The sequence below is a fragment of the Anomaloglossus baeobatrachus genome, chromosome 6 (assembly GCF_048569485.1).
Source record: "Anomaloglossus baeobatrachus isolate aAnoBae1 chromosome 6, aAnoBae1.hap1, whole genome shotgun sequence".
Classification (NCBI taxonomy): Eukaryota; Metazoa; Chordata; class Amphibia; order Anura; family Aromobatidae; genus Anomaloglossus; species Anomaloglossus baeobatrachus.
The window spans coordinates 376,769,426-376,797,379 of NC_134358.1; the positions used below are offsets into that span (position 1 = coordinate 376,769,426).

Sequence of the window (27,954 nt, forward strand, 5' to 3'; positions counted from 1 at the left end):
AGGTTTAGATTAGGGACCCACTCCAGAGGTTCGCCGTGACGTGGCAGTGGGCTTAATAGAGTCTGATCAGAATGGTAACAAAGAACCTCATGTTCTATTTAATTTTTTGCCTAACGGCTTTAGATCATTGTATTTTTTGAGATGTGCGATCCATGTCTTTTTCTCTATAGGGTGTATAATTGTTTGTACAGATGAACAAGACACCTTCAGGTATCTGAAAATTGCACGCAAGATTGAACCAGATTTGTGCAAGCCGACGATTCTCTTCTTGAGATCTTGGCTAATTTCTTTTGAGTTTCCCATGATTCTACACAAAGAAGTAGTGTGTTTCAGGTGTGCATTAAAATACATCCACAGATGTGTCTCTAATTTACTCAGATGCTTCCAATAAACCTATGAGAAGCTTCCAAAGACATGACATCATCATATGGGCTGTCCTATATTGTTTAAACGGATAGTACTCTTAGTGTATATAAACTTTTGCTGCAGAAAGTAATAAAATGCAGATAGTGAGAAAAACATGCATATGTGTCTTTATCGATAGTGTACAGTGCTGGCCAAAAGTATTGGCACCCCTGCAATTCTGTCAGATAATACTCAGTTTCTTCTTGAAAATGATTGCAATCACAAATTCTTTGGTATTATCTTCATTTAATTTGTCTTCAATGAAAAAAAACAAAAAACATTGTCATAAAGCCAAATTGGATATAATTCCACACCAAACATAAAAAAGGGGTGGACAAAAGTATTGGCCCTGTTTGGAAAATCATGTGATGCTTCTCTAATTTGTGTAATTAACAGCACCTGTAACTTACCTGTGGCACCTAACAAGTGTTGGCAATAACTAAATCACACTTGCAGCCAGTTAACATGGATTAAAGTTGACTCAACCTCTGTCCTGTGTCCTTGTGTATACCACATGAGCATGGAGAAAAGAAAGAAGACCAAAGAACTGTCTGAGGACTTGAGAATCCAAATTGTGAGGAAGCATGAGCAATCTCAAGGCTACAAGTCCATCTCCAAAGACCTGAAAGTTCCTGTGTCTACGGTGCGCAGTGTCATCAAGAAGTTTAAAGCCCATGGCACTGTGGCTAACCTCCCTAGATGTGGAAGGAAAAGAAAAATTGACGAGAGATTTCAACGCAAGATTATACGGATGGTGGATAAAGAACCTCGACTAACATCCAAACAAGTTCAAGCTGCCCTGCAGTCCGAGGGTACAACAGTGTCAACCCATACTATCCGTCGGTGTCTGAATGAAAAGGGACTGTATGGTAGGATACCCAGGAAGATCCCACTTCTTACCCCGAGACATAAAAAAGCCAGGCTGGAGTTTGCCAAAACTTACCTGAGAAAGCCTAAAACGTTTTGGAAGAATATTCTCTGGTCAGATGAGACAAAAGTAGAGCTTTTTGGGACAAGCCATCAACATAGAGTTTACAGGAAAAAAAGAGGCATTTAAAGAAAAGAACATGGTCCCTACAGTCAAACATGACGGAGGTTCCCTGATATTTTGGGGTTGCTTTGCTGCCTCTGGCACTGGACTGCTTGACTGTGTGCATGGCATTATGAAGTCTGAGAACTACCAACAAATTTTGCAGCATAATGTAGGGCCCAGTGTGAGAAAGCTGGGTCTCTCTCAGAGGTCATGGGTCTTCCAAAAGCACTTCAAAAAGCACTAGAAAATGGTTTGAGAGAAAGCACTGGAGACTACTAAAGTGGCCAGCAATGAGTCCAGACCTGAATCCCATAGAACACCTGTGGAGAGATCTCAAAATGGCAGTTTGGAGAAGGCACCCTTCAAATCTCAGGGACCTGGAGCATTTTGCCAAAGAAGAATGGTCTAAAATTCCAGGAGAGCATTGTAAGAAACTCATTGATGGTTACCGGAAGCGGTTGTTCGCAGTTATTTTGGCTAAAGGTTGTGCAACCAAGTATTAGGCTAAGGGTGTCAATACTTTTGTCTGGCCCATTTTTGGAGTTTTGTGTGAAATGATCAATGATTTGATTTTTGTTTCATTCTCTTTTGTGTTTTTTCATTGCAAGCAAAATAAATGAAGATAATAATACCAAAGAATTTGTGATTGCAATCATTTTCAAGAAGAAACTGAGTATTATCTGACAGAATTGCAGGGGTGCAAATACTTTCGGCCAGCACTGTATGTAAACTTCTGGTTTCAACTGTATATATCACAGGCACAAGGAAGACAAAAACAAAAAAGCAGGACACCTGGAATATTTTTTTTTATTGTATCATAATTCCTCAAAAAGGTATTTAAGGTGCAGGAAAGTGTGAATATATAAACAAGTAAAAAAATTGGGTATTGTTTTTTTATTCCTTTTCATTAGAAAATAGGAAATAATATGATAATCAGATGTAATAAAACCGCAGTGGAAAAAAACTCATTGAGGTTAACCCTATTTAAGGCACAATCATAAGAATTAAACCACAAAGGGAGGGAAGGTAGAAAGCTTATAATGATAACAAAAAAATACTAAATGGGTATAGTGTGGCATCCGTGATAGAAGCCATCTGATAGTAAATCATTTTAAAGTACCAATGTAGCAAAAAAAAATAAGTAAATAAAAAATAGTGAAAGGAGAAAAAACATATAATACCAATCTATATGTGGACCTGCAACAAGAGGCTATGAGAGACCAGGATTCTGCCATACCTTTGCCTTGCCTTATGTATTAATAAAATTAAAGTACGTCTTTAACATATGGGCTTGCATTTTTGTTTTACTTGGGGTATCTATGGCACCTCATGGCAAAGAACTGTCTGAGGATCTGAAAAAAAGAATTGTTGAATTCCCACCATCTTCATCCAAAGAAGTTCAGTGCATGTGCTCAGTGTCATAAACAGAAGTTGTGTTTTCAAAATAGAAGTATGAATGCTGCCAGCATTGCTGCAGAGGTTATAGGGGTGGGGCCCAGCTTGTCAGTGCTCAGACCATACGTCCAATTCACATGTGCACACCTTGTTGTTCCAGTAATGTTCCTGTATACTATTCATGTATACATATATGTATGTACTTTCTTTTCTTTGATCATATTATCATTTTTATGCATATATTGTAACCCCAAGTAGTGTACACGTGACTGCTTATTTGTTTGAAACATATCCGGTGATCTGTATTCATGTAGTGAGGGAGGGTGAGTCCTAAACACCCTTTATCAAGGTGTGCAGAATTATTTGGCAGCTTGTTTTCCTTGGCCCCCCATAAAATTGAACTAAATCTGAAAAGTCAAAAATTGTTTAAAAATGTTACAGAGGGATGCAGCATTCTTAAAGTTGCTAAGATATTGTGACATGATCACAGAAACAATCAAAAGTTGTCAAAAATAGTCAACAGGTTTGCAAAAAAAGTGTTGAGAAAAAAGATGTACATTAACTGCCAAAGGGAAATCCAACGTGAAGCAACCAGGAACCCATTATACTTCAGGGTTGTCAAACTCCAGAACTGCAGCCTCCCTGGAGTGGCCAGAAGTATAAAGTGTTCAGTAATCAGAGACCTGGCCAAAGTAAGGAAAGATGAAACCTGACCACCATTGAACAAAACACATGTATTGAAACAACAACACTGAGCCAAGAAATATCTGAAAATGGCTGCGGAAACAATAAATGTACAATAGGGCATGTTAAGCACAAAGCGGTGTTGCTAACCTGATGCGGTTATGTGAGAAATAACACTATAAGGGTTCTGATGCAAGGATTCATGTTACTGCAGCTCCACAGGTTGAAAGATTCAACTTTATATTGATTGTTTTGGAAGCTGCAGGTAACCTGTGTCACTGTTGTTGTATTCACTGAAGATGTCCAATTTAATAGAAGGTATTCACAATGCGTTTCAAAGTATTCTTACTTCTTCAGGAGAACAGAGATCTCAGAAGTAAAAATACTTTGAAAAGTGTAGAGAATAAACCACACAAGTAGCATTGCGCAGGTGCATGGTTTTGTTATTTGCGTTCTGCTACACAGGCACATTGATATTCTTTCCTGTATTGACATCCCGCCACATACTGTACATTCTCACTATAAGGTTACTTTAACCACGCTTGCACATATTGAGTCCTTGACTGTATGCAATTCCATATCCAATGCTTGCACGTGCGCATTATGTATGCTTTGAACTCTTTTTAATTCTATGTTTGGCATTTGTACATGTGCTTTATGTATACCTTTATCTGACCATCTCGCTTGTTATAGTTCAATATGATAATAACTGTGCTTGTGCATATCAGGTTTCATTACAGGTTTATTTGCACAGGTGCTTTGAGCATCCCTACATTTTACTATTGTGTTTGTTCTTTATTTTTCTCTTTAAAAATTTTTATATATAGGTTTTGTTCACAATCATGCCATGTGCTCTGTTCTTCAAGGAACCATCTTCGTACACTTGTATGTATAAGTGCTGTGTATATTTTGGTAAGGACTTCCTTTTCCTTGCTCAACAGCTGGTAATTATAATTCACTTATTGTATTTGTCTTTCACTCTTTAAGGAGCAGTTCTTGCATTGTAACCCTCTACTGAATTGGACTCCTTTATTGGCTACAACACCAGCACTGTAAAAACCCAGTTCAATAGAGGGTGCGGTTTATTATTGACGCATTTCAAAGTATCCTTACTTCTGAGAGCTCTGCTAAAGAAGACTACTTTGATATGTGTTATGAATAACCTCTCTTGAATTGGACTCCTTCATTGGATACAACACCAGCAGCGCAGATCACCACCAACTCCTAAAATAATTGAGAAATATCTGAAGACAGATTTTTCAAATATTTTATGGACAGATGAGATGAGAGTGACTCTTGATGGAACAAATGAATGTGTCCATTGCTGGATCAGTAATGGGCACAGACGTCCGTGCCTACTACTATGGTCTGGTATTATTAAACATGAACTAGTTGGAGCTTTTCAGGTTGAAGATGGATTCAAAATCAACTCCCACACCTACTGTCAGTTTTTAGGAGACATTATCTTCAAGTAGTGGTACAAGAAAAAGTCTGCATCATTGAAGAAAACCATGATTTTTATGCAGCACAATGCTCCATTGCATGCACAAGTACTCTGCTCCTTGGGTAGCCAGTAAAGACCTTGAAGGTGAAAGAATAATGCTATGACCTTCCTTATCTGACCTAAACCCTATTGAGAATTTGTGGGCTCTTTTTAGACCTTCAACAGATTAATTAACACCCGGACTCTATGGATGAAAGACTTATGACTGTTGTTGAAAAGAAAAGGTGCTATATTGGTCACTATTTTTTTTAATTTTCACTTTACTTTTTTAAATAATAAGTTTTCAAAAGTATTAATCTTTTGGAGTGACCGACAGAAATGTGGTTGTTGAATAATAAAAATAATCATCAATTAATTGTGTAAACAGTACATATATATATAAATATATTGAATATTAACATATGATTCATGTTATGTATGGTAAATTAGTTATAAATAGCTCATACAAAGGTGCAATAGTAAGAACTCATTTCATATAACAAGAAAAAATTCCAGCAACAAGTCCATGGAAAAATCTTCATTAAAAATTCATCAAATTATTTATTTTATACATGTAGAGCCCACATATTTCAATGGATAAGGATGAGAGCTTTAAACTACTTACCCTGTAGTCTGTCACTAGTCCTGGAAAAGACAAGACAAAATATAAATAATGGAAATGGTAAAATTATTTTTTTTCTATTTGTCAAAATAAAATTCTAGGATTTTTTAATCATTAACGCGATTTTCAGACATTTCACAAAATTATCCCTAAGGAAGGGAATGTTATAAATTAATGACAATTACTTATCGCTTATTTTTAGAACAACTTAGTGCACCTATACTGTAATTCCAATGCCCTCTACTATTCAACAGGGGATGTCTTCTTTGCATTACACGCAGGAATCACAAGAGTGGAATTGCTCAAGTGGCATGGAATTTAAGGAGTAAGTCCATTTTCTTTTTTTTTTTTATAGCAAACCCTATTCTTGGGTAGAAGAAGTTTGAAAGGACATGGTTTAAGGGTTACAGTCTGGTCTTGGGAATTTTATTTAATTATATAAAATTACAGTGAAGGAAATAAGTATTTGATCCCTTGCTGATTTTGTAACTTTGCCCTCTGACAAACACAAGAACAGTCTATAATTTTAAGGGTAGGTTAATTTTAACAGTGAGAAGTAGAATATTCAAATAAAATCCAGAAAATCACATTATGTAAATTATATAAATTTATTTGCATTTTGCAGCGAGAAATAACTATTTGATCCCTCTAGCAAACAAGACTTAATACTTGGTGACAAAACCCTTGTAGGCAAGCACAGCAGTTAGATGTTTTTTGTAGGTGACGATGAGGTTTGTACATGTGTGGAAGAATTTTGGTCCACTCCTCCTTGCAGATCATCCCTAAACCATTAAGATTTTGAGGCTGTCTCTTGGCAACTCGGAGCTTTAGCCCCCTCCATAGGTTTTCTATGGAATTAAGGTCTGGAAACTGGCTAGGCCACTCCATGACCATAATGTGCTTCTTTTTTAGCCACTCTTTTGTTGCCTTAGTTGCATGTTTTGGGTCATTGTCATGCTGGAAGACCCTGCTTCAACCCATTTGTAATGTCCTGTTGGAGGGAAGGAAGGTATATTGTATAGTCTTAAACAGGATAAGGGTATGTATATTTTCGTGCAGAAGGTTGTTTCTGCATTACGTGTATGGATTTCTTCCAGCAAACCTGGAGTACGTAAGTGTGGCGCCCTGAAGTAGCCAGGTAGCCACAGACAAAACACACACCCCCACCCCCAGACAGTTACATTAGTCAGAAACAAAACCCTTGTTGCCTCCCTCTAGGGCCTGATGTCCACACCAGGTGGGGCGGAGCCAGGCGGTTGGCCCCACCCACCGAGGAGTTCATAGGCCTGGAGGCGGGAAAAGCAGTAGATCAGTTTAGGAGGTGAAAGTGAGAGGTCACGAACTGGAGAGCCCAGGCACTGACAGCAATGTTGGCAGACGGTGGTGGCCATCTGCAGGAGTGACGGATCTCTGCGGAACCGTAGGACCGGGGTTGGGCGGTGGCCCACCGGTACCGAATCGGGGACCGGAGTGAAGTTAAGCACACAGGCAGGGCCATCGGACCCCGACCAGGCTTGGAGCCACCGACAATAGTCAAATCAGAGTGTGACAGGAACCCCAGGGGTTTCCTAACTACCCAAGTCCCGTCAGAAGGCAACCTTCCACACCGTGAGGATATACAGCCACCGCCAAAGGCTAGAGACCCAAGGGCCAGCGCCTGCGGGCAAAACGGGCTCCTCCAGCACCTAACCCTGCACCTCACCAACCCTGTCTCCCCGTCACACCACCGGGCCCTGGGACCACCAACCCCTACCCACAGAGGGGGAGAACAACATCTCAGCTGCTCCCTACCATCGCTCCCGGGATCCCCGTCATCAGCAGCGATGGTGCCCATCTTCAGCACAACCCGTGGGTGGTGTCATGGACTAAATCCCCAAACATACCACCCCCTTTTCACTCCCGGGCGAGGAGCGCCGCTCGAGTCCCCGGATCCGGCCCACCGCTCGAGCCACCGAGCAGCAGCAGCAGTGCCAGACCCGAGCGTTAGCGAGCGCAGCGCCCCGCCGCCAGCGACAACTTGGCGTCACGAACAGGATTAGAACCAATCTACCTACCGGTAGACGTGCGCCCAGCAGTCCCCGCCGGCGGCGTCCGGCCGAAAAATTTGAAGTTCCGCCATGTTTTGGCGCGAAGATTTCCCGCTCGAGCGCCTTCCCCGAGCAGGGAGGGTGCGAAAGCGAAGTCCCGCCCCCAAAAAGAGGAAGTGCTAGTAAGAACCAAGGGGGGACAGATGGCGTCCTGCCTCATGTAACCGAGGCCATAAAAGCAGGGACGCCAGGACTCTGCAAGCCATATGGTTCCTGGAACACTGCTGCACAAGATGTCCTGTCCGTCCGGCACTGCTGAAACCCCAGAGCCCACGCCAGGAACAGCGGCGTGGGTGGAGGTCTGGACCGCACAAATGTGCAGCCGCCTGCAGACCCAAGTGCAGTTCTTCTTGGAAGGATGGGTGGCCAACATGGCGGAAGTGGCAGCGGCCGTGCGAAGACGCGAGGTGGAGACAGAGTTGGAGGAGCGCGTAAGCGACCCACGCCCCTGTGTCCCAGAAGGACCGGTCGCTGCGGCTGAGGGGCCCGGTCTGCGCCCACTCACCCTGTTGCCTCCCCCGCTACCCGTATTGGTTGCTGCTACCCCGCCACTAGGCCCGCTACCCCCACCACCGGTAGCGGAGCCCCGCCCGTCCGCCCTGGAGGGCCAGCCTGCAAGCGATATCCGCAAACGACCCGCTGCCATGGAAGATCCAGCGGGAGGTGCCCGTCCGCGAAGAGGAGACGTCGGCACCGGAAGTGGCCGCACCCAAGACCGTCCCGGCTCCGGTGGTCTGTCCGGTCCAGAAGGAGGCGGAGGTCCAGCCGGTGAGGATCCCTGTTCCCAAACCCCAAACCTCGGCTGAGGCTGCACCGGGTTGCCGCTGCGAGGCAGCACCCTAGGCCACGTCACCACGGGACCTTCCAAAAAGGGCGCCAGTTGTGGTCAGCGTGAAGGAAGTCCCGCGGGACCCGACCCGTGTGCGGCGGCATGCAGACGCCCCTTACTGGGACAGGGAGCCGAACCTGCTGGGCCGTGAAATTGCTGAAAGAGAGCGCCAGAGGGCCGAGATGGTGGCCCGTACCATCCGTGAGAAGGACAACCTCCGAAATGCCACCTTCCGGGTACGGGGCCCGGTGTACGAGGGGCAGGTCCGGAGATTTGACCCTCACCGGGGGAACGGCTTTATATACGAACCGGGCCTGGAGGCCGAAGTGTTTGTAGCCCGCCGAGATGTACATGCCCATCTGCCGACGGGCCACCCGGGCCGTGACCTGCTGCCGGGAGACCTGATGGTCTACACTCGACACTGTGGGGAGAGGGGCTGGTATACCCTCGATGTGAAGGTGAGGGAGGGCCGCAGTTTCCAGGCGCAGTCCCAGTCCCCTCCCCCAACTTGCTGTCATGATGTCGAGGTGGAGAAGGTCTATGAAGAAGTCGACCTAAAGTGAGGGCAGCGGTCCACCGTTGCACCCTGTTGTCCCCGTTGGGACCTTTAGCACTGTTACTGATGTGAGTGAATGAAAATTAATCAATCCGAAAAATCACCAGATTACCGTCCGTTAAGAGAACCGTCCCTGTTGGGACTGGAGTTGCCCCTGTTGTTAAGTTAACTTCCCATACCCACATGAGAAACTCCTCATGGACACGGCCGAGAACTTGCAGGCCACCCACGAACTTGTGGGCTTGTAAATAATGTTGTGGGATGGATACCGTTGCCGCCTCCGGAGAGGCTGATTTGGAGGATGGGCCTGGAGGAAAGTGATGGCCCAGGCCCGCCACTACCGTAACCGGTGGCGATCCTCCGGGGGTCAGGCGCCCCCCTGGACGTGGGGTCCCCTGAAGTGACAGTCGGGTGCGAGTTACCGTACCCGTTCCCGCTCGGGCAGCCTGAACCTGGACTGGGGTAAAGGGGTGCTGCCCACTTCTTAGGGGCAGCATCAGGGCTAGGTTGCTTAGGTGGGAGAGCGGAAGACATCCGTCCGTCCGTTATTAAAAATGTTTATGTGTGTTGTAACGTTTAAGAGGACCTAAAGTATGCTTATGTTTCATGTTTTACCGTTTTTCCCATGTTATTTATATTTTTGCAGTTTGAAAAATAAAACTGGTGATGGACGGGAAGCCCGTGGACGGTCTGCATTTTACCCAGGGGGAATGTGGCGCCCTAGACTAGACAGGTAACCACAGACAAAACACACACACACACCCACCCCCAGACAGTTACATTAGTCAGACACAAAACCCTTGTTGCCTCCCTCTAGGGCCTGATGTCCACACCAGGTGGGGCTGAGCCAGGTGGTTGGCCCCACCCACCGAGGAGTTCACAGGCCTGGAGGCGGGAAAAGCAGTAGATCAGTTTAGGAGGTGAAAGTGAGAGGTCACGAACTGCAAGTGTCTGGGTTGGAGCCCAGGCATTGACAACAAGGTTGGCAGACGGTGGTGGCCGTCTGCAGGAGTGACAGATCTCTGTGGAACCGTAGGACCGGGGTTGGCGGTGGCCCACCGGTACCGAATCGGGGACCAGAGTGAAGTTAAGCAGGCTTGGAGCCGCCGACAATAGTCAAATCCGAGTGTGACAGGAATCCCAGGACCCTTCAGAAGGCAACCTTCCGCACCGTGAGGGTATACAGCCACCGCCACAGGCTAGAGACCCAAGGGCCAGCGCCTGCGGGCAAAACGGGCTCCTCCGGCACCTATACGCCGGGGAGCGGACTACCATTGGGAAGCCATCGGAGTCAACACAGTACACAAAGGTACAGGGAAAGACAGCCACCATCACCTGTCCAGGGAGAGACACTGCAGCCGGCTGCAGGACCCGTCCATCCAGCCGTTTGGTTTACCGGAGACTTTGTGCATCTGTTGCTGAGTGAGTACAAAACAAACCACCCCCTTTTCACTCACGGGCGAGGAGTGCCGCTCCAGTCCCCGGATCCGGCCCACCGCTCGAGCAGCTGAGCAGCAGCGCCGGACCTGAGCGTTAGTGAGCGCAGCGCCCCGCAGCCCGCGACATAAGCTGTAAGCAAAGTCTAAAAGACCTCCTGTTCGTGTAAAACTGACTGGTGCAATATCCCACAATGCAGAAGTATTTCAGTTGCAGAAATTACTTTAACAAATCTACAGTGTGACTTATACCTAAAGTGGTATGATATTGTCCTTATTATTGTGCTATACAACCTAGAAAGATTACTGACGTGTTTTTACCTGTGAATTGGTATACTGAACCTGAACAATAAATTGTAAAATGTTGAACAGTGCTGCATTAAACATGAAGATTAGTTGTTCATCTGCATTATAAATAACCAAGCTTTATTGGAGAGAACTTTAAATACCACACGTTGGCCTTCAATTATCCTAATCATACAGTAAATCCAAGTTAGTTTAGCTGTGGAAGCCTTTATTGAGCTTTAATTGAATGTTGCAGTAAATAGGCAGCTGCTAATCACCCTTTTGTTCTAGCAGTCATTTTCCGCCAGGGAGGCATAATTTAGGCTTGGTGTTTGTGTGGCAGTGATTATAACCTTCTTGTCTGCAGCTGTGCTTGACCAATGAAAAAGTGGCAGGATTTAACATGATGCAAACTGAATTTTGCATTTGGTACAATAAAATCTAACCTTTTTCTTTTAAAGATGTCAGTAATTACCGTACTCAGGTTTCAATTAATGTGTTATAAAGAAGCAAGACAGTCAGTCAGTCAGTCAAATTGCCTCCATACTACTGAGTTTCTTATTAATGTTATTAATGTCATATATTGCTGATAAATGAGGAGTAGGTTAAAGAAATTATAAATTGGACTTGCTCCTTGCAGCATTTATCGTTATTTATTCCTTTAGCCAGAAGGATTTCAGTAATTTGCAAAGTACTTAATATTAAATACAGGTATTGAAACAAAATATTGGTATGAACGGAGTAAAAAGTATAGGGTACATTTATTTTTCACTTTTACATTTCAGGCCTAAGGTCTGTTTCTGACCCATGCCACATGAAGCAAATAATTGTATATCCATTCTCCTGAAGCATCTGGATGACTTCTTGATGAAACATGTCTATTTATACACATTTCCTTTCTTTTGCTGGAGGAACAATAAGTATGTATGACCATAATAATGATTTGTAGATTCTGAATGTACGGTTTGGTAAATGTAAATTGACATGTGCATTTGAAAAATGAATGTATGGCCAACTTTGTTTTTTAGATATACTGTAGTCCTGGCTTTTGTTAAATAAAATGTCATGAAGAAACTGATCTATTGTGTTCTAAAAATTTAAAAGGAATGCATCACCTATATTTACTGCAATAATTAAAAGCAGATAGCTGAACAAAAATCATTGGCTGTAGTGAACTTGCAAGAGGGTGGCAGAGCCCCCTGCAATGTAAAATGTATGGGAAGAATAAAATATGGAGAAGTTGGGTACTCAGTCACTAGTGTTTATTGATGATGTCAGTGAGAAAGAAGCAGTTGGATGAATTCTGAATAGGGCTGAGCGGACCGGACTGTAAAAGTCCGGATCTGCGAGGTTTCAATGACATCTAGGTGCCGGACCCGGGCCCGGGATTCTGGGTGCATGATCCGGATTCTGCAAATAAAGTAAAAATAAACAAAATAACAAATAAGCGTCAGTTTCATACTTACCGAGACTCGGTGTTATGGCGGCACAATGCCTCTGGGTTGCGCATTCACTTCCTGTACTGTGCATGGAATCACACAGCTTTCTGTGTTTTCCCCGCCCACCAGCCGTCCTCTCATCTGTGATTGGTTACAGGCTGATGTGCCCACCAGCCTGTGACAGTCTCTGCTGTAGTCATCGCTTATTGCGGCTCAGGCTACACTCAGAGCTGGCAGTCTTCTCTATGACTGCTAGCTCTGAGATGTAGCAGAGCTGGATATGTCGTCATGGGACCTTGTGTGGATTACGCCAGACCTGGAGGGCTGTGTTGGGGGTTAATAAAGTGGTGAAGGAGGGCACGTTTTGTACTTTATTTCAAATAAAGGATTTTTATGTGTGTCTGTATTTATTTACTGTTATTTACAAGTTTGTGTGATGCAGGTATCTCGTAGACGCCTGTGCCATCACAAACCTAGGGTTTAGTAGCAGCTGTGCGCCGCTATTAACCTCTACTATTACCCCGATTGGCACCGCATCAGGCCACCGGGAAGAGCCGGTAATGCACCGGGATTGTCACATCTAATAGATGTGGCAATACAGGGCGGCTGCGGGCTAAGAATATACCAGCCTCCAGCCGGCGTTATCATGGCTGGGGATGAAAATTGGGGAGTACCGCACGTCGTTTTTTTTTTTAATTATTTAAAAATCGCAGCAAAAAACATGGAAAAAAAACGCGGCAAAAAATGCGTTTAAACACCACATTTTTTTTTCAGGAGGTGTAGATTGGATGCAGGAATATGGTGTAAAAATTTCAGCACAAAATTTGCATCCCTTGGCCCAAAAATGGAAAAAAAAAATTCTGCCAGCAGGTAGAAATTTGGTGCTGAAATCTGGTGCAGACGATTTCAGCACCAAATGTGCACCTCCTGGCAAAAAACCGAGGCAAAAATCCTGGAAAAATAACCGCAGCACAAAAAATGCGTCAAAACATCATGGTTTTTTGCCAGGAGGTGTACATTGGATGCAGGAATATGGTGTAAAAGTTTCAGCACCAACTTTGCATTCCTTGGCCGAAAAGTTAAAAAAAAAACCCAAAACAATAATTTCTGCCAGAAGGTGGAAATTTGGTGCTGAAATCTGATGCAGACGATTTCAGTACCAAATGTGCACCTCCTGACAAAAAAACGAGGGAAAAATCACGGGAAAAAAATGCGTCAAAAAAATGCATCAAAACACTGGGAGTTTTTTTGCCAGGAGGTGTAGATTGGATGCAGGAATATGGTGTAAAATGCAGGTCTGTGAACTCAGTGACCTCCACCTGAGGTCAGGTTACCTGCGATCACAGATGAAGGACCGTGGGAACTTCCAGCTGTGACTGCAAATTACCTGCGTGACGTCACTGCTCATTGCACAGCTCATTCATTCTCTGGAGCTCACAGAGAGCGGTCGTGCTCTATGGCCTCTCTCTGTGATATTCAGATGTAGCAGAGCTGAAGCGGCGTGGGACACCCTGTGGATTATGTCGGACCTGGAGGGCTGTGTTGGGGGTTAATAAAGTGGTGAAGGAGGGCACATTTTGTACTTTATTCCAAATAAAGTATTTTTCTGTGTGTCTGTTTATTTACATACATTTACAGGTTTGATATGCAGGTATCTGGTGCCTGTGCCATCACAAACCTAGGGTTTAGTAGCAGCTGTGCGCTGTTATTAACCCCTGCTATTACCCCGATTGGCACCACACCAGGCCACCGGGAAGGGCCGGTAACGTACCGGGATTGTCACATCTAATAGATTCGGCAATACCGGGCGGCTGCGGGCTGAGAATACCAGCCCCCAGTTGGCATTCTCTTGGCTGGGGATGAAAATTAGGGGGAACCACGCGTCATTTTTTTTTTTTATCATTTATTTAAATTAAAAAAAAAGCCGCATGCGGTTTCTCTTAGACCAAAATCACACTTGCGAGGGATTCGCGCGAGTCTGCCATGGCATCACCCGGCAAAGCCTCACACATGTGACTGGATACACAGCACAGATACAGCCCGACAGCTGGGGCTGCAGCCACAGGGTGTATCTGTGCTGCCGATTGTTTATTTTTTACCACGATACTGACCGGCAGACACTTGCACTGCTCTCCCCGCCCACCGGCCATCCTGGCGCCTGTGATTGGTTGCAGTCAGTTGCCACGCTGCCACTCAGGGTGGGGGCGCGTCTAGCTGCAACCAATTACATGCGCTGGTGGGTGGGCAAAACAATGAATATTGAATTGTCGGCTTCGAAAGGGAAAAGCGTCACCCGGAAGGAGTGTGCCGCCATGATAGCGCCTCGGTGAGTATACCGTGTGCACTCTTACCCCCCTATCCCCTCCACAAATATTTTTAATTTCCGGATTCTGGTCCCCATTGACTTATATAGGCACCGGATTCCGGAGTGGATTGGACTCTTTTTAAAATCTGGCAGCGCGATCCGCCGGTCCTGTTTTTTTGGGCGTTTGATCAGCTCTAATTCTGAAGTGTATAGGGCTATGCTTTCTGCTCAGATTAAACCAAATGCTGCAAGGTTGATTGAACAGCACTTCACAGTACAGGTGGACAATGACCCAAAACACACTGCTAGAGCAAATCAGGAGGTTTTGTAAGGCACAGAAATGGAATATTTTGCAATGGCTGAGTCAATCCCCACATCCTAACCCAAACCAGCAAACATTTCACATGCTAAGGGTATGTGCGCACGTTGCTTTTTACCTGCTTTTTACCTGCTTTTTTGCTGCTTTTTCTTCTGCGCTGTTTAATGCCAAAATGGATGCGTTCTTCTATTCAAGCAAAGTCTATGGGAATTTGGGTTTCTTGTTCACACTATGTTGTTCAAAATGCTGCCTTTTTGTGGCAGAACTTTTGTCAAAAACTCAGCTTTTCAAAGAAGCAACATGTCAATTGTTTTTGCCATTTGGGTTTTGCACTGCAAAGCTGAGTTTTTGACCAAAGTTCTGCCACAAAAAGGCAGCATTTTGAACAACATAGTGTGAACAAGAAACCCAAATTCCCATAGACTTTGCTTGAATAGAAGAACACATCCATTTTGGCATTAAACATCGCAGAAGAAAAAGCAGCAAAAAAGCAGGTAAAAAGCAGGTAAAAAGCAACGTGCGCACATACCCTTAAGGCTATGTGCGCACTAGGCCGTTTTACCCGCGGATTTACCCGCGGATTTGCTGCGGAAATTTCTTGAGAAATGTCTGCAATCTTTGTGCAGACATTTCCCAGCAAATCCTATGAGAAAAAAAAATAGCTGTGCGCACGCTGTGGATTTTTCTCAAGAAATTTCCTTGAGAAGATTTTCTTGAGAAAATTTCTTGAGAAAATGAGCATGTCAATTCTTTTCCGCAGGTACCTGCGGATTTCTGCAGTACAGCCTGCAAAATCTGCAGGGAACAACCTGCGGGAAAATCGCGGCAAATTTGCGGCTAATCCGCGGCAAATCCGCATGCGGATTTACCGCGGATTTGGTGCGGATCTTTTCCGGAGGTCCGGAAATCTTCCACTCACAGAAGTTTCTCAAGAAATTTTCTTGAGAAACTTCACATTTCTAGTGCGCACAAAGCCTAAGGCAAAACTTAAGGCAGAAAGACCGACAAGCAACAACTGACGTCAGCTGCAGTAAATGCCTGGCAAAGCATCACAAAGGATTATACCCAGCCTTTGGTGATTTCCATGGCTTACAGACTTCAGGTGGTCATTGCCTGCAAATAATTCTTTACAAAATATTTAAAATTAACATTTTATTTATAGTAAAGTAAATTTGTCTAATTGATTTTGGGCCCCTGAAATGACGAGGCTTTGTAGGTGGGTGCAATTTCTAAATGTTTCACAGGATATTTATGTTCACCCCTTTAATTAAACGTGAAAGTCTACACTTCAATTGCAGAGCCCAAATCACAAAGATTTGACAGTTGTCCAAATATTTCTGGACCTAACTGTATGTCTTGTATTGTCTTTCTCAAGTCAGTTGTTTTCTTATTCATACAGACCAGATCCTAATACTTCAGAACCCATGCTTTACAACTCTGTTTTCGAAAGAGAAGCCTTTGATAAAAAGACGTATCTTAGAAGAAAATTCTTTTCACGCCAGCTAGCTGATATTCTAAAGCTTTTTAAAGGTAAACATACACAATTGACTAAAGTAGACCAAACCTACCAATATCGGTGAGATTAGCTGACAGTCTAATGTGCACAGGAGTGTCCCATATCTCCCTTGACAAAGTTGTTGATGCAATAAATGTTTGATTTAAGGGCATTCTTAGAACACTGGTCAACAACAAAATTGCATTTGGTTTGTAATATACCAAATCATATGTATTTTTGCCTCCAGATTAAAAATATACTGTCAGAAATGGTGTATCATGTAAGATTTTTTAGATATTGTGGATATTGCAGATTTTTGAAATGTATTTTGTGTACTTGCTTTGTCACCGCAATTCCTCTGTTGTTTTTTTGTTTGAAATGATTGAATCACCGACTAAGCATGTGATAGTATTCATTTTGGTGTAATATAAAGTGTAAAAAGCTATAAACAGTAGCCAGAGGGCAGGCATCCTATATGGTTGATATTGCGTAAAGTGATTTAGCGGGCTTCCAAGGTATTGCTCAATGAAATGCTATTGCGCAATTATTATTATTATTATTATTATTTATTATTATAGCACCATCAATTCCATGGCGCTTTACATGTGAAAGGAGTGTACATAATAGGGACAAGTACAATAATCATAAACAATACAAGACACAGGCAGGTACAGGAGGATAGTGGTCTCTTCCCGCGAGGGCTCAAAGTCTACAAGGGATAGGTGAGGATACAGCAGGTGAGAGTATTGTTGGTGGTGCGGCGCTGTATCAGACTGAGGGTTACAGCAGGTTGTAGGCTTGTCGGAAGAGGTGGGTCTTCCGGTTCCTTTTGAAGCTTGTCAAGGTAGGCGAGAGTCTGATGTGTTGTGGCAGAGCATTAAAGAGTATGGGGGAGGCACGGGAGAAATCTTGGATGCGATGGTGGGAAGAGGAGATGAGAGGGGAGTAGAGAAGGAGATCTTGTGAGGATCGAAGGTTACGTGCAGGTAAGTACCGGGAGACTAGGTCACAGATGTAGGGAGCAGACAGGTTGTGGATGGCTTTGTATGTCATGGTTAGTGTTTTGAACTGGAGTTGTTGGGGAATGGGAAGCCAGTGAAGGGATTAGCAGAGAGGAGAGGTCGGGGAGTAGCGGGGGGATAGGTGGATTAGCCTGGCAGCATAGTTTAGAATAGATTGTAGGGGTGCGAGACTGTTAGAAGGGAGGCCGCAGAGCAGGAGGTTGCAATAATCCAGGCAGGAGATAATTAGGGCATGTACTAGGGTTTTTGCAGCTTCTTGGGAAAGGAATGTATGGATCCGGGAAATATCTTTGAGTTGCAGGCGACAGGAGGTGAAGAGGGCTTGGATGTGTGGCTTGAAATAGAGATCAGAGTCTAGGATTACTCCCAGGCAGCGAGCCCGTGGCACTGGGGAAAGTGAGCAGCCATTGACATTGATGGATATGTCAGGTGAGGGGGTTGAGTGAGGAGGAGGAAAGACAATGAATTCTGTTTTGACCATGTTCAGTTTTAGGAATCGAGTTGAGAAAAAGGATGAAATAGAAGACAGACATTGTGGGATTCTGGTTAGTAGGGAGGTGATGTCAGGTCCAGAGAGGTAGATCTGCATATCATCAGCGTAGAGATGATACTGAAAGCCGTGGGACTCTATGAGCTGTCCCAGGCCAAAGGTGTAAATGGAGAACAGCAGGGGTCCAAAATTGAACCTTGAGGGACCCCGACAGGGGGCGAGATGAGGAAGTGGTGTGAGAGTGGGAGACGCTGAAAGTTCGGTTGGTTAAGTATGAGGAGATCCAAGATAGCGCCAAGTCTGTGATGCCCAGAGATGAGAGAATTTGTAGTAGAAGGGAGTGGTCTACTGTGTCAAAGGCAGAGGACAGGTCCAGGAGGAGGAGGACTGAGTAGTGTCACTTGGCTTTTGCGGTTAGTAGGTCGTTAGTGACTTGGGTCAGGGCAGTTTCAGTGGAATAATGGGGTCGGAAGCCAGATTGTAACCGGTCAAAGAGAGAGCAGTAAGAGAGGTGTGAGGACAGTTCAAGATGGACATGCTGTTCCAGTAGTTTTGAGGCATAGGGGAGAAGTGATATGGGGCGATAGTTTAACACAGAGGAAGGGTCAAGGGAGGGATTTTTGAGGATGGGTGTGATTGAGGCATGTTTAAAGCATGAAGGGAATACACCAGTTGTTAGTGATAGGTTGAAGAGATGGGTTAGGGTCGGGAGGAAGACTGTGGTGAGATTGGGGATGAGGTGGGATGGGAGTGGATCAAGCAGGCAGGTTGTGAGATGTGATCTTGAGAGTAGAGTGGAAAGATGATCTTCTGTCATGGTGGAGAAGCTGGATTTGGAGGAAGAGGGCTGAGTAGTTGTGAGAAGTGGCTGTGGTGATTGTGGGCCAAAGCTTGCTCTGATGTTGTGAATCTTCCGCTTGAAGAAAGATGCAAAGTCTTCAGCTGAGATAAGAGAAGACGGAGGTGGTGCCGGGGGACGGAGGAGAGAGTTGAAAGTGTTGAATAGCTGTTTAGGGTTGTGGGATAGAGAGGATATGAGAGATGAGAAGTAGGTTTGTTTTGCAGCAGTGAGTAAAGACTTGAAAGTGATGAGAGCCTGTTTGTATGTAATGAAGTGCTCAGTGGAATGAGACCTCTTCCATCTGCGCTCAGCAATTCTAGAAGCCCGTCTCAATTCTTTAGTCTGACTCGTGTGCAAGGGTTGCCTGTTGATTGTGCGGGTTTTGGTGTGTGTGAGGGGGCAGCTGATTTGAGAGCTGCAGAGATGGTGGTGTTGTATAAAGTGGCAGCAGCATCTGCATCGTGTGAAGAAGCAATGTCTGCAAGAGGGAAAAGAGACTGAGAAACTGAGTGTAAGTCAAGGTGATTGAGATTTCTGGGGGGGTGTGAACGTTTGTGGAGAGGGGGTTGTGTACTTGGAGAAGAGAGGCAAGAGAATGTGAGTAAGTTGTGGTCAGACAGGGGGAGAGGCAAGTTAGAGAGGTTAGATAGGGAACAGAGACGAGTGAAGATGAGGTCCAGCGTGTGGCCATCTTTGTGAGTAGCTGCAGAGGGCCATTGAGTGAGGCCGAAGGAGGTAGCGAGTGTTAGAAGTTTAGAGACAGATGAGTGAGAAGTGTCAATGGGGATGTTAAAGTCACCCATGATGATGGTGGGAATGTCGGTGGAAAGGAAATGTAGTAGCCAGGTGGTGAAATGGTCAAAAAAGGCAGTGGCTGGCCCTGGGGGGCGATAAATGACAGCCAGTTGGAGGTTGGAAGGTGAGTAGATGCGTACGGAGTGCACCTCAAAAGAGGGAAGAGTAACAGAGGGTGGTAGTGGAATTAGTGTAAAGGAGCATTGGTCGGACAGGAGCAAACCAACTCCTCCATCATGCTTGTTACTGGGGCAGGGGGTGTGAGAGAGTTGGAGACCACCATAAGAAAGTGCAGGAGGAGAAGCAGTGTCAGTGTCAGAGGGGGTGAGCCAGGTTTCTGTGATGGCGAGGAAGGAAAGTTTATTAGTGATGAAAAGATCATTGATATAGGAAAGTTTATTGCAGACAGAGCGAGCGTTCCATAGAGCTCCTGTTAGTGGGACTGGGGGAGCTGGGGCTGGGTGAATGGGTATAAGGTTAGAAGGGTTGCGGAAATTAGTGTTAGCGTGTGGATGGCAGTTAGATGTGACAATGGGGATGTGGTGAGGAGGACGAGGATTTGGAGAGATATCCCCAGCAGTGAGGAGAAGCAGAGAGAGTGTTAGCAGGTGGGAGCAGGAGAGGCCATGAGGTGGCCGTGTATGTCTGGAGACACTGGGTGTAAAGTGGAGGAACAGATCTGAGGAGAGGGTGAGATGGGTGGGGAGCATGGAAGGAGAGATGAATAGCTCATTACTGGTTGTAGGGATTAGAGGGGAAAGTAAAAAGTGAAGTATTATAGGCATGAAAGTAAAAACACACACAAACATTGTTTACTGTGACTATGTATCTGTACCGCCCCCGCGACAGCTGACGGGCTGCTCGGATCCAGATCCGCAGTGGCTCGAGGGGTCTCCGGACCCGAGGCAGGGTCGCGCGGCCACTCAAAATGAAAAAGGGGACTGAAAGGGTGGATTGGATAGTGTTTGTGACGCCACCCATGGGTCGTGGTAAAATGGGATACCACCGCTGCTGCGTTTAGGAGAGAGGGAGATCGCCCGGGAGCGATGGGATGGCAGCTGTTGATGTTAACCCCTCTGTAGGTAGGGAAGGTGTCCCGGGACTTGGTGATGGGAGGCCGGGGACCCGTTGGAAGCAAAGGGGCACAACGTACTCACACAGTCCAGAGATACTGACACTGACACCGGGTAAACCAAAGTCTTGAATTCCCTGCAGCTTTAGTTCGAACATGCTGGGTCCGTGCCCTTTTGGCATTGCTGGTTGGTCTGAAGCCTTGTCCCTTGGCACTGTGTTTAGTCTTGGTGGATCCCTTTCACCTAAAACTACTCGGGTCCCGCTCACCTGCGTGGCTAGCAGGGTGAGCTTGCTCTCAGGGTTCACGCTTGGGATTTTCTGGACGGTTTTGGGAAGTCCTATCCCCCTCGTTGCGCTAGTACCCCGATTTTGGAGCAGGTGGAGAGCGGTTCATGAAGATTCCGTCCTCATCGGGTGAATTACTGGGCTGCATAAAGCTACTTCCCAGCCTAGGGTCCGTGTACCCCATCGTGCCCTGGCCCCTGCCCGCTTGTAGCACAAGGCAGCCAAACTGCCCTCCGTGGCAGTACCGCGTCCCCTGCCACTACCCCCTGCGACCGGAGTTCCAGCTCCTTCCAGGCCAGGCCAACGTCTGGCACCTGGGATGGGTACTGGAGCCCAGCTCCGCAGCGTGACCTCTTCCTGTCACTGCTCACTGACACTCTCTGACTACTCTTGACACTTCTGGCCCTCCTTCTACCATCCCTCCATCTGGGCTGCCCTATTCTCCTCAGGCTGCCCAATGGGTGCTTGGTGGGTGTGGTGCAGAGTGTTCCTCAGTATTTGTATATACCTGTTCTTAGCAACACCAAAGGGACAGGACCCGTAACGAAGGAGAAGTGGGTACCATGCAGAAAGTCAGATTGCACGGCACCCTTGTGACGACCTGATAGGCCGGGGCGTCACATGTCCAGTTACCTTCCGGTCTTTTCTGGCCCAATTCTGGCCTAATTAATTTTCTCCAATGATATGTAAAGCTTGGGAATGAGTGAAATGTCTGAACGGTATATAAATGTGCAATCATAGAGTTCTGGTGTATTTCTTAGCGTTGTGTAAACCATCCTGATAACTTCTGCTTTCTGTGTGGAAAGTTTACAACAAAAGCAAATAAGAACAAAATTGTGAAATATAAAGATCATGAATGGCAGCTTTTCTGTGATTTAAAAGTTGTTGCTCTGCTTTTAGGTTTACCGGGTGGTTTTACTAAATTCTGCTGGATTTTGTGTCTGTTGGACAGCCGAGACATCAAAAACCCCTACACAGTCAAGAAATAGCCTGTGAGGAAATTGTACATTCCTGGAAAAGAAATTGTCAAATATATCCCACTGGTTGATCCAAGCAAAATAATTCTGTCGCCTCTACATATAAAGCTGGGGTTGATCAAGAACTTTGTAAAAGATATTGATAAAGAGGGTCAGGCTTTCAATCATTTGGTTGCTATGTTTCCAAAACTGAGTGCAGCTAAGTTTAAGGAAGGTATATTCATTTAACCTCAAATCAGGAAATTGCTAAAAGATGAAACGTTCGCCTCAAGAAGCATGAGTCATCTGCTTGGTCCTCCTTCAAAGCAATTGTTGATGGTTTCTTGGGTGACAATTAGAGATGAGCCACCCCCTAGTGTTCGACTTCAGTTCGGTTCGCCGAACGGAGGCTCCGTTCGACGAACGTTCGATGAACCGTTCGATGAACCATTCAAACCCCATTGAAAACAATGGGAGGCAAAAACAAACACATAAAAACACATTACAGTTAGGTCCAGAAATATTTGGACAGTGACACAAGTTTTGTTATTTTAGCTGTTTACAAAAACATGTTCAGAAATACAATTATATATATAATATGGGCTGAAAGTGCACACTCCCAGCTGCAATATGAGAGTTTTCACATCCAAATCGGAGAAAGGGTTTAGAAATCATAGCTCTGTAATGCATAGCCTCCTCTTTTTCAAGGGACCAAAAGTAATTGGACAAGGGACTCTAAGGGCTGCAATTAACTCTGAAGGCGTCTCCCTCGTTAACCTGTAATCAATGAAGTAGTTAAAAGGTCTGGGGTTGATTACAGGTGTGTGGTTTTGCATTTGGAAGCTGTTGCTGTGACCAGACAACATGCGGTCTAAGGAACTCTCAATTGAGGTGAAGCAGAACATCCTGAGGCTGAAAAAAAGAAATAATCCATCAGAGAGATAGCAGACATGCTTGGAGTAGCAAAATCAACAGTCGGGTACATTCTGAGAAAAAAGGAATTGACTGGTGAGCTTGGGAACTTAAAAAGGCCTGGGTGTCCACGGATGACAACAGTGGTGGATGATCGCCGCATACTTTCTTTGGTGAAGAAGAACCCGTTCACAACATCAACTGAAGTCCAGAACACTCTCAGTGAAGTAGGTGTATCTGTCTCTAAGTCAACAGTAAAGAGAAGACTCCATGAAAGTAAATACAAAGGGTTCACATCTAGATGCAAACCATTCATCAATTCCAAAAATAGACAGGCCAGAGTTAAATTTGCTGAAAAACACCTCATGAAGCCAGCTCAGTTCTGGAAACGTATTCTATGGACAGATGAGACCAAGATCAACCTGTACCAGAATGATGGGAAGAAAAAAGTTTGGAGAAGAAAGGGAACGGCACATGATCCAAGGCACACCACATCCTCTGTAAAACATGGTGGAGGCAACGTGATGGCATGGGCATGCATGGCTTTCAATGGCACTGGGTCACTTGTGTTTATTGATGACATAACAGAAGACAAGAGTAGCCGGATGAATTCTGAAGTGTACCGGGATATACTTTCAGCCCAGATTCAGCCAAATGCGCAAAGTTGATTGGACGGCGCTTCATAGTACAGATGGACAATGACCCCAAGCATACAGCCAAAGCTACCCAGGAGTTCATGAGTGCAAAAAAGTGGAACATTCTGCAATGGCCAAGTCAATCACCAGATCTTAACCCAATTGAGCATGCATTTCACTTGCTCAAATCCAGACTTAAGACGGAAAGACCCACAAACAAGCAAGACCTGAAGGCTGCGGCTGTAAAGGCCTGGCAAAGCATTAAGAAGGAGGAAACCCAGCGTTTGGTGATGTCCATGGGTTCCAGACTTAAGGCAGTGATTGCCTCCAAAGGATTCGCAACAAAATATTGAAAATAAAAAAATTTTTTTGGGTTTGGTTTATTTGTCCAATTACTTTTGACCTCCTAAAATGTGGAGTGTTTGTAAAGAAATGTGTACAATTCCTACAATTTCTATCAGATATTTTTGTTCAAACCTTCAAATTAAACGTTACAATCTGCACTTGAATTCTGTTGTAGAGGTTTCATTTCAAATCCAATGTGGTGGCATGCAGAGCCCAACTCGCGAAAATTGTGTCACTGTCCAAATATTTCTGGACCTAACTGTACATGTACACATACAGTTAATAAACATTGCCATAACACTGACAGGTCCCCGTGACGCATCCTGCACTCTGTCTCCCGCCGCTTTTCCTTCCGATAATCAATGCGTCCTCCCGGTAACCAGCACTGATGATAGGACTTTCCGTGACGTCAAAAAAAGCATGTGACCAGTCACATGTCTATTATCTCATTGGCTACAGACTGGTCACATGGCTAGACGTCATGCTAGGTCCTGTCAGTGAATTTCTCCAGTACGCAGTGATCGTTCCAGCATTTCCGTGTACTGGCGAAATGCTCTGGCACATGGTCGACTCCCCGTTCATGCATGTCGGGGCTCTTTACAGAGTCAGCCCACATGCAGGGACTAGATGCCACAGCCGGTGAATAGCGGCACCCGCTTGTCAGCGGTGACATCACCGCTTATAGCCCGCATCCTCTGCTCACTCACTGAGTGATTAGACTCCACGGAGCAGCAGCGTTCTTCCTCCCATGCAGTGCTGTCTGATGTAGCAGAGCTGCATGGGTTGAAGGAGAAAGAAGACAGAAGACCAGGATCGTGGAGGGCTGAGGGATTAATAAACATGGAGTCTCTAAGTGTGTCTGTGTATTTATTTCTATTAAAGTGTTTTTTCTCTGTGTGGTGTCTTTTTTTTAACCCTTTATTGGAGATTCTTAATGGCCAGGTCAAACTTGCCTGACATTAAGAATCTCTGGCTTAATGCTAGCTACTAAAACAAAGCTAGTATTAACCCATTATTACCCAACAAGCCACCCGGCTTCAGGGCTCTTGGAAGAGTTGGATACAGTGCCAGATGATGGCGCTTCTATGAAAGCGCCATTTTCTGGGGCGGCTGCGGACTGCAATTCACAGCAGAGGGGCCCAGAAACCTCGGGCCAACCTGTGCTGCGGATTCCAATCCCCAGCTGCCTAGTTGTACCTGGCTGGACACAAAAATGGGGCGAATCCTATGTCGATTTTTTTTTTAATTATTTCATGAAATTCATGAAATAATTAAAAAAAGGGCTTCCCTATTTTTTTATTTCCCAGCCGGGTACAAATAGGCAGCTGGGGGTTGGGGGCAGCCATACCTGCCTGCTGTACCTGGCTAGCATACAAAAATATGGCAAAGCCCACGTCATTTTTTGGGGGGGCAAAAAACTCCTGCCTACAGTCCTGGATGGAGTATGCTGAGCCTTGTAGTTCTGCAGCTGCTGTCTGCTCTCCTGCATACACTAGTGAATGGAACATGCTGAGCCTTTTAGTTCTGCAGCTGCTGTCTGCTCTCCTCCATACAGACAGAGAGCAGACAGCAGCTTCAGAACTACAAGGCTCAGCATACTCCATCCAGGACTGTATGCAGGAGTTTTTTGCCCCCCAAAAAATTACGTGGGCTTCGCCATGTTTTTGTATGCTAGCCAGGTACAGCAGGCAGCTACGGGCTGCCCCCAACCCCCAGCTGCCTATTTGTGCCCGGCTGGGAACCAAAAATATAGGGAAGCCCTTTTTTTTTTTTAATTATTTCATGAATTTCATGAAGTAATTTAAAAAAAAAAATGACGTGGGCTTCGCCCAATTTTTGTGTTTAGCCAAGTACAATTAGGCAGCTGGGGATTGGAATCCGCAGCTCAGGGTGCCCAAGCTTTCTGGGCACCCCTGCTGCGAATTGCAGTCCACAGCTGCCCCAGAAAATGGCACTTTCATAGAAGCGCCATCTTCTGGCGCTGTATCCAACTCTTCCAGCTGCCTTGGTGACGGGTGGCTCGCTGGGTAATAATGGGGCTAGTTGTATATTATCAACTGGCCCTAAGCCTGAAATTCATGGTGTCACGCCAATATTAGACAAGGCCACCATGAATTTCTAGTACAGATAAAAAAAAACCATCACACAGATAAATATTATTATTAGAAGTAAAACACAACACAATTAGTGACTCCATCTTTATTGAAATAAAGAACCCACCTCTGCAGTAATCCTGGGTCAAGGGTCCCACGCCGTACAATCCAATATCATCTGATCGGTTTGCTGGAAGGCAAAGTGATCAGATGATGTGTCAGGTTAAGGGCCTGAATCACATGACACAGCAGCTGATTGTATAAACGGCTTTTATACAATCAGCTGATGCATCAGTGCAAAAAAAAAACAAAAAAAAAAAACTACACACTTCTGTGCAGACTCCTGTCCGACAGCATCAGCTGATAGTTTAGCCGGGTCAGAGAGAGAGAGAGACAGAGAAGATAGAGAAAAGAGAGAGAAAAGAGAGACAGAAGAAAGAGAGAGAAAAAAAAAGAAAAGAGGAGAGAGGGAAAAAGAGAGAGAGAGAGGAGAGAGAGGGGGAGAGAGAGACAGAGAGAGACAGAAAAAGAGAAAAAGAGAGAGAGAAAGAGAGAGAGAGAGAGAAAGAGAGAGAGAAAGAGAGAGAGAAAGGGAGAGAGAGGGAGAAAGAGAGAGAGAGAGAAGAGAGAGAGGGAAAAAGAGAAAAAGAGAGAGAGAAAAAGAGAGAGAGGGAGAGAGAGAGAAAGAGAGAGAGAGAAAGAGAGAGAAAAAGAGAGAGAGAGAGGAAAAGCGTGCAGAACCTTCTACGCCATCAGAAGACAACTGTACCACCTCAAACCACCTGTGAGAGTCTGGCTCAAGATATTTGACAGCGTCATCACCCCTATACTGTTGTATGGCAGCGAGGTATGGGGCCCAGAGACCTTCTCAGACCACACAAAGTGGGATTCCAGCCCAACCGAAGTCTTCCACATGGAGTTCTGTAAATATCTCCTCCAAGTCCATCGCAGCACCTCAAACATAGCCTGTCGGGCAGAACTGAGCCGATTCCCCTTATGGCTCAGTATACACAAGAGGGCGCTATCACACCAGGCGCACATACAGAACAGCAACCCCAGCTCCTACCATCATAAAGCCCTACTGAGCCAGAGCCCAGAGCAAGCCAGGAACCCCGGCAGCCAGTACAGCCAAAGTCAGCAACACACCCTGACAAAAGCCCAAATAAAAGAGATCTCAGAGAGCTGCAAGACGCAATACATAGAGGATTGGACGAGTGAATTAGAGAACTCCCAGAAACTCACCATCTACCGGTCACTGCGGAGGGACTACAATTTGGCCCCATATCTGGAGAGGCTATGCCACCCCAAAGACAGGCAGACCCTGAGCCTGTACAGACTGAGTGCCCACAGCCTAGAGGTGGAAACAGGGCGGCACCGACAGACATACAAGCCGCGGGAGAACAGACTGTGCCAGCACTGCCAGCAGGGGGCTCTGGAGGACGAGGTGCATTTCCTACTGCACTGTAACAAATACTCAGCAGTGAGGGCCTCCCACTTCCAGAAACTTACCACTCATACCCCGGACTTTCCAACCATGGACGAGGAGATGAAACTCCGCATCCTACTGGGGGAAGAGGAATTAATGGTGGAGATCGTCGCCCAATATCTCACTACATGTCATAAGCTGAGGGGAACATAAGGGCCCCTAAAAGGACTTTCAGAGCCCAAACTGTGCCTCCAACTCCCCATACCCTGATCCCCTCCCACCATACTTACTGTATTTCTCTTGCTTTGGCAATACTAATTGTATTTTGGTCCTGCCAAAAAAGCATATTTGAATTTGAGAGGAGAGAGAGAGAGAGAGAGAGAGAGGGAGAGGGAGAGAGAAGGAGAGAGAGAAAAAGAGAGAGAGAGAGAGAGAGAGGGAAAAAGAGAGAAAAAGAGTAGAGATGAGCCAGCTCGAGTTCGGTTCGAGTTTGCTTCGGCGAGCCGTTCGACGAACCTCTCGAGCCCCATTGAAACCAACGGCAAGCAAACACAAACACATAAAAACACATTATAACTGTACACATACAGTTAATAAACATTGATATAACACTTACCTGTCCCCGCGATGTGTCCTGCACTGATGATAGGACCTATCATAACGTCAAAATAGCATGTGACCAGTCACGTGTCTATTATCTCATTGGC

At 45.4% G+C, this 27,954-nt stretch overlaps 1 protein-coding gene across 5 annotated transcripts in view; it reads right to left on the minus strand.

The window, feature by feature from the left end:
• Positions 1-27,954, minus strand: part of DDC (dopa decarboxylase) — a 516,742-nt gene that overhangs the window by 88,615 nt on the left and 400,173 nt on the right. For all 5 annotated transcript variants that reach the window (XM_075315037.1, XM_075315040.1, XM_075315038.1 and 2 more), the window contains one exon: positions 5,626-5,645. In XM_075315037.1, the coding sequence (XP_075171152.1) occupies positions 5,626-5,645 (20 nt within the window). The remainder of the gene's footprint in view (positions 1-5,625; positions 5,646-27,954) is intronic.